Below are 7,728 nucleotides of genomic sequence, written 5' to 3'. Positions count from 1 at the left end.
GGACAACATGAAGATCAGGATGATGCCACAATCAAATATTAAGACCTTCAAGACGTTGTATTTTATTCTACATATATAAGGTCTTAGCTACATATTTTAAAGGATAGAAGTTCCATTTACAAACCATGCACATTAACCGTTGCTATATTTCAACAATATTGTAACTATTAATTACATTTCTCTCGGACCACCAGAGTTGCAGGATTAACATGATGAAGGCAGTGAATAGTACCAAGAATCCTAGCTTTCCAAGTAACAAACTGTCCCAAAAAAACAGAAAAAAAAAAAAAAAAAAAAAAAAAAGATAACGTTAAGAAATTAGTTGTTTTAAGATATGAATAATATAAGTTGGTGCTTTAAATGAATTACGGAAAGAAATTGAGAAGAAGTTAGACGCAGTTTATGAAAGAAGTTGAAACACTAGGGACGAGGATACCACTGAATATAGTATTCCCTCCGTTCCAATTTATGAGACATAGTCTGAATTGACACAGAGTATAAGAAAGAAATGATAACATTTGAAACTTGTGATCTTTAAACATGTCATAGCATTTGTGTGACTATAAAAACTTTTCATGTAAAGGCAAAATGGGAAGTATAAAATTAATTGTCTCCAAAGATAGAAAACGTGTACTACTCCCTCTGTTCACTTTTACTTGTCCAGTATTTTAAAAATAGATTTTCACTTTTACTTTTAACTTTTAACATATAAAGACAAGACAATTTCTTTTTTCCTGTTTTTACCCATAATAATAAACACTCACTTCAAATCATTTTTCAAATCCAATAAAAATATGCACTAATTAATATGGGTACATTGGTAAATTATGCACTTCATTTATTAACTTCTTAAGGGGTGTGAATGGTCAAAAGTGGACAAGTAAAAGTGAACGGAAAGAGTATTTTGGAATGAACAAATATTGTCACAAAAAATTGAACAGACGGGTAACAATAGGCCCAGCATTTTTAGTGCCATTGTAATATATATATGCCAGTATTTTTTGTGCCATTGCAATATATATGCCAGTATTTTACCTTTGTTAGGCAATAAGGCCTCCTATTAGGACTTGTTGCGCATATATCGTTCCATAAAATCATCAGCAAGTTGATTTGGTTTTCACTTCGCGAAACAATTGTCCTTTCTTCATGTTGGACTTCTGAAAATTACTGGTATAACAATGAGTAGAGTTAGTAACGAAGATTGATCTAACAACATAAAAAGAGTATTTACCAAAACACAAGCATATATAAGAGTTCAGTTTCACTTTTTCATGTGGTATTTGCAACCTATACTCACTTGAAACTTCTTGAAGATCCTGGTTTATCCCTCAAACTCATCCCTCCCAATTGACGTGCCAAGTTGTCTTCTCGGTCATCATGAGCCGAGCCGGTTCTTGAGACAACATTTCCATCAATTGGCCAAGTCATTGGAAATACAAAGTTCCTACAGAAAATGAAGACTTGTGTAGTCAGCATTTCAATAATCCAAAAATATATACAACTTATATATATGCAAAGACGACTAGACATAAATTTAGATCAGAAAAATAACTAATACATGTTCATGGAGTACTTCCACTATTATTAGGAAGACAACAAATTAACTTAGATACACAGACAATATAAAGAATTTTTACAGCCTACCTTAGTTTACTACTAATTAGTTGCACTTGTTATGGTAAAGTTACTTGTCGTTATCTTTTAGGTGACCTGAATGTCAGTGTACAAAAGCTAAATAAATGACAAGACAGCAATTTAGATGATCAGGGGAAAAAAGATATTTTGTACCTTTCCACATGTTTGTATTTGCAACGATTCATCATATCCACTGTATATTTACTAAAATGGATGTCAAGGGCCTTTGCCAACTTTGGTATATGATATCCTGGTAAAATATCCCATATCTTTAATACTTGAACATACATCGATTTCTGCTGCTGAATATCTATAGTCCAAATCAGTTTTAGGTGCTTGACACCATACACCTCCAACGGTACAGAAGAATTCCCGCCCTTGTTGTTGAATGTGCTATTCTTTTCCGACTTACGCCAACCACTTGAAAGTTTCACCAAAAGGGAAACCACTTCCTTGCCGATCTCCACATCCTTAATTATAGCGATGGACTTTGAGAAATTCTCGCTAAATATAACCTGTTTTGTTGTAAGAGCAAATATCCTTTTATTTCTCAATTTGAAAACAAAATTTAAGATTAAAAAGACCACAAAACACTAACACTGAAATTTTGGCTTACTTTACAAGCAAATTCCAGATTTAAGAAATAAAATCTAAGATTGGAAAACTATTTCTTGAACATGAATTGCCCAACAGTTGTTTGTATAGGCATAGGGGGTAATGGGGGTTAAGTAGGGTCTATAAATTTTCAAAAGTACGCAATTGACTCAAAGAAAGAGTGAAAGAGAACGTATATATTCATCATAGGCCAAATGAAGCAGCATACCTTCCACTTGGCTGTTTGGAATATAGAGGAGTCCGTTCTGAGTAACATTTCTAGCTGGCCAAATTCAGTGGTGGCATTCAAATTTGCTTGATTCAATCGCTTGTCTTCAGTAACATCAAAGTAACAGCCACGAGCCTTGGCGTCAATGACTAAATTCTTCCATATGGAACCACTGTTAACCAAAGTTGTGCCATTTCCCAATATCCAAAGGCAGTATCTACATAAGCCAAGGAAATAATTAAAAACATGTCCATCAATTATCTTCTTGTTAAAGAGGAAAATATATAAGAATAGCCGATTCGAACCAATCCTTGATATTCAAACATTTTGAATTGTAGTAATGTTGACCACCAAATTAATACCTTGCTCGTGTTAGTGCCACGTTAGCTCTCTGAAGATTAGAGAGGAAACCAACTGATCCACCAAGATTACAACGAACAGTAGAGATAATTATCACATCCTCTTCACCACCTTGAAAACCATCAACGGAGCGTACGTTCACTGAGAAGTCACTCTTAACATCTGTGCTATATGTCTTGCCAAGAATTTGTTGAATAGCATAAACTTGAGCCTTGTAAGGAGATATACAACCAACACGAACTTTTTGTTTTGAAGAGACAAATTCTGTAGGTAAGATAATATTATCAGGCCTGCCAACACATTTGACATGCAAACCAAGATACAGTAGAGAAAACTAGAAAAAAATTTATCTCAAGCAGAAATTAGGTCCTGGAAGGATAAGAGTGTTACCTTTGTGAAGGTTGGCAAGTATCTCAGCTACAACGAAAGCTTCTGCCTTATTTCTCGTGCTGTGTTTGTCATCAACCTGCTCACTTCCAGTACTTACGTTAATGAATGAATAGGAGCCAAACATACTTCCTTTAAGATATCTCTTCTCATATTCTGCTCCTTTCACATTCGGACCATCCATAATTTTCTGCTGATAGAACTCTCTATTCGGGAACATACTTATTTTCGGATGCATCCTATATTGAACATTGAGAAGGTGCTTCTTGTGTCCTAAAATTACTAGCCTTTCAAATAAGCTCCTGCCGAACTCTGCCTTCTCACAGATCTATATATAAAAGATCAATAATTTTAAAAACAAGTAATTTTAAAAACAAGTTGTAAAGAGATTAATTAATAACCTTGCTCTGAACCATTGCAGGCAATTGTTTCTCATCTCCGATGAGTATAGCATGTCGGAGACCGGGGAGTTGTAACGGAATAGTGGATTCACATTCTTTCAGCTGAGCGGCTTCATCAATTACCACCATCTCCATTGGCGTCATTCCTTCTGTGTGCAACTTCGTTGAGCTAGAAGCCGTGCAGAAAATCAAACACGCACCTTTCAGACAAAAACTTCGGATTTGGTAGTCCTCGATGAAATTGGGAAGAGAGATACTTTTGTTAAGAAATTTCAATACTTTTATGCATTCTGTTTTCATTGCACGAATATTAAAAAGTCTTGTCTTATTCCTTGTAACAAATCCCGGTATAATTTCTCTTAATCCTTCAGATGGTTCCACAGTAGCAGACAATTTTCCAAGAGTTTGAAGCATCTCAAGTAGTCTGATCATTTCCTTTGCTACTTCCAGTGAAATGAAAGAAGTAGGTAGATGTGTGTACAAGCCCGTTAGGCAAAATATTAACTGGTTGTGGATCCATTTGAATCTTTTGTTAACAAACTCCTCAAATGTCCACACAATGGCTTCTTTGTTGCTCGCCTCCCCTTTATTCTTGACCTTGTTCGCTTCGTCAGTTGCTTTCGAGTTGTTCCTCTTTTGAGAATTTTTTTTATCTTTCTTCTTGTTCTCTTTTAATGTGTCAAGGACAAATTTCTTCCACAACTTACTCTTTCTATTTTTTTGGAGTCCTTGGTCGTTGATCTTTCCATCTTTTTCGCCCAAAATAGATTCTTGACTAGTAACACTTCCTTTTTCTTCCTCTTCCTCATCATCTATATCCTCAGTATCGTCTCTGTCATGGTCCGTATCCTTTTGCTTTTCTAAGTACTTATGATATTGCTCTTTGGGATCCTCAAGCAAACATATCATTGACTGTATACCAATTCTCCAGCCATTATACGGAGACAAGCAACTAACAAGAGCAGCAACACGGTTGTCAAGAAATACATCGAACAGATCTTCATGATCATCGATCTTCATTCTTTCCCCATTACCAAATAAGACGATGTCTCCTAAACCATATGTGTCATATTGTGGAAAGTGTTGTACATTCTGCATCAGCCTTTTTGTAACTCCTAACACAGCAATGTTCGTGGGTGCACAGGTCAAAGTTCTGCATTTCATCTGTAACAGGACATAAAGTAAAGAGGCAACTGTTTTGGTCTTCCCGGTTCCGGGAGGACCCCAAATTAGCTTTACCATATTCCGGTGAGCACATTCTCTTGTAGCAATACAACTTACAACAGCTTCTTGTTGAGCATTGTCTAGCTCAAAGGACTGAGCAATGGCTCTTGAAATTGATAAAGCAGCATTAGTTTTAGGTTCTCTAACGGAGCAAAGGGAGCAGTCAACTTCACCCTGCAAACAATTGAAATTTACTAAACCTCAATAAATGTAAACCAGAAGCTAGATTAACTGTTTGATTTCACGTATCGTCCCTATAGCAGTAAAGTCAAACAAAGTACTTTTTTGTCACACTATACTCAACATAGTAAAGTCAAACTATTTATTGTCACATTAAAGTTCAAGAAGGAAAGAAGGTGTTTACTTACAATATCCGGATCACTTTTCAACACGGTCTTAATGATCTCCAAGTTTGCATTTTCAAGGTCTGAATGCAACGCTTTCCATATTCGAATATTCGTTGTTAAATTAGAAAGATACACAATAAAAAGCTTGTCCCCATGTTCACCCTTTGTCCTATCCGGTTTCTGAAACGGAATAAGCTGTGAAGATAGGATAGGTATCCTGTCTGAACCTTCATTTTTCATCCCTTGAACAATAGCAATGAGATAAGATCTCTTAGGCCTGTTCAAATCCTCAATTCTTTTTGGTCTCACATCTGTTAGTGCGCTCAGATCACCAACCTCTGGCTCGTATTTCGATTCATTCTTCGTTTCACTTTCCTCTCCTTCTCCCTCTTTAGTTCTTTTCAACAAAATATTATAATATAAACCTTTCGGAGGCTTAAAGTCTTTTGATATTATAACATCAAGAACCTCGAGTGCAGGGGCTCGCGAAACAATGGACAAATTTGAGAGTAAATCAGCATGTGTTTCTTCAACAAGTGGAGTAATGAATGACTTCAGATAATGATCAACCGACGTGAATGCCTCTGGAATTTCTTGAACCTATAACATACAAAGAACAGGAGTTAGGATTAGTAACTTGGCCAATCACACACAAAGGGACAAGAAAATACAAAATGTTTCAAGAAGGAAATAGAAGAATAAAATAGAAATATCCAGTAACATAAACACAAGCGGAAAATAGAGCTGCATCTTGATTTTGTTAATACAAATTTGAGACTCTCCAATGTGCATGGTTGTACACCAACTTCACTCTTAGCCAATAAAATGAACTACAAGATATTGTGGAAACTTTAGAGTTGCCGTGAATCATAGTCCTTCCAAACTTATTCATGGAAACCCCTAAGTAACTATTCGCGATGACTTTAGTGGCAACTGCTGATAGATCTCCACAAATACTTTTTCAGACAAACTCTGTTCCTTAACAGAAATAAGAGAAATTTAGGACTCCACATTTATGGCAACCTATATTTAGTCGCCGCTAAAATGTTACTTTATGTGTCAACTACAAGTCTACAGGGATCACCATTAATACAATCACTTCCTATAGCGACCTAAACAAAGTGTCATGTAAACTATTAGTACTACTTTTTATGGCAATTAGAGTCACAAAAAAAAAACTTATTTCTTGTAATGATTCTACACAAGGTATGATTGTGCAATAAACAATTGGAAGTTGGAAAGGATCATCCTGTCCAAGCATCGAAACCCTTCCGTATTGTGGATGTGAATGTTAATTTCAGTTTCAAAAATGAAGAAAATCCCATATGTGATCAATAACAACTATATAAGTGCGCGGATTTTGCCAACACTACTTGGTTGGGTTAATAGAAAACTACTTCTAGACATGCATATGCAGGGGAAAATCCAGCTACGGATTCGCAGTTCAGCCCAATATTAAATAAGATGAAATCAGATATACATTTCAGAACTCAATCTCTCAACTTAGAACAAACAATGTCTAAATTGTGAATCCGGCATGTCAGCATATGAACACGAAAAAATTAAGATTATTTCAAACCTTGTCTTTGTAAAGATCTGTGTTCAACACATCCTTTAAAGACCAAGAAAACACCAAATCCACTAAGCCAGGAACTGTTTTCTCTGTTTTCTTCTTTGTAGTATTAGCCATCTTCCCTAGTAATCAAAATTAAAATCTTTAAAAAAAAAAAAAAACATCATTAATCATCATCATGCAAGAACAAATAGAAGGAGAAATGAAAACTTTACCTTTGTCTTTATTCTTCTGGGATATATTATGAGTTTTTAATTACTTTATATTATACTATGTAATATATTAGTCATCAAAGAAAAAATAAACAATATCATCCTCAGCATCAAAATGCAAGAACAAATAAAAGGAAAATTCAAGACTTTACCTTTGTCTCTCTACTTCTCGGATTATGAGCTAAGAATTTATGCAACTAATATTCTCTACAGCTGCATTCACCAAAAATGATGAAAGTTATAAGCAAGAGTTTGGAAAAACACTAGGAACTTTAACGTAACAAATTAAAGCTCCAATGAAATTGCAGATAGCTTTCTTAGACAAAGAATTTATTTCGTACAATCATAGGATAAAAAAGAGAAAAAGTGTGGAATAAAGATGATATGTAGACCCCTATAAGGTTGACGAAGAGTCAGCGACTTAAATATAGAATTAAAAAAACAGAGAAGCTTACCCAAGGCTTAAGGAAAGCTATACAGTATATACTAAGGACCCGTTTGGCCATGAGAAGTATTAACTTTTTTTCGAATTTTTGACTTTTTTCAATTTATGATGTTTGGCTATAAAAATTCCAAATCCTTATTTTTCACTTTTTTCATTTTCTGTTTTGGATCATTACTTTTATTTTTCTGTTTTCAATTTTGCCCTAAAAGTTTTTATGTTGCTCAATTTTTACCTCAAAAGTTCATACAACATTTTTCACTTGTCAGAGGCAACTTATATTGCTCAGTTACTCTCCACTTCAACAACATTCAACATCAAGTG

General features: G+C 34.9%; 1 protein-coding gene across 3 annotated transcripts; it reads right to left on the bottom strand.

Annotated features, from left to right (window-relative positions):
• Positions 1–202: 202 nt before the first annotated feature.
• LOC132617276 (probable helicase MAGATAMA 3) lies at positions 203–7,364 on the bottom strand. 3 transcript variants are annotated; one of them, XM_060332241.1, is made up of 11 exons: positions 7,115–7,364; positions 6,757–6,892; positions 5,199–5,777; positions 3,607–5,004; positions 3,209–3,533; positions 2,821–3,082; positions 2,459–2,675; positions 1,789–2,150; positions 1,298–1,444; positions 1,036–1,167; positions 203–260 (listed from the first exon to the last, which is right to left on the bottom strand). In XM_060332241.1, the coding sequence occupies exons 2-10, from the start codon at positions 6,865–6,867 to the stop codon at positions 1,098–1,100; spliced, it is 3,471 nt and encodes a 1,156-aa protein (XP_060188224.1). In that variant the 5' UTR covers positions 6,868–6,892; positions 7,115–7,364; the 3' UTR covers positions 203–260; positions 1,036–1,097. The 3 variants fall into 3 exon arrangements, with proteins under 3 accessions (XP_060188224.1, XP_060188225.1, XP_060188226.1); XM_060332242.1 differs by having other exon boundaries at positions 6,757–6,872; XM_060332243.1 differs by having other exon boundaries at positions 6,757–6,867.
• Between the last annotated feature and the right edge of the window lie 364 nt (positions 7,365–7,728).

Source organism: Lycium barbarum, chromosome 11, assembly GCF_019175385.1.
Source record: "Lycium barbarum isolate Lr01 chromosome 11, ASM1917538v2, whole genome shotgun sequence".
Taxonomy (NCBI): Eukaryota; Viridiplantae; Streptophyta; class Magnoliopsida; order Solanales; family Solanaceae; genus Lycium; species Lycium barbarum.
This window is presented reverse-complemented; position numbering and strand designations above follow the sequence as displayed.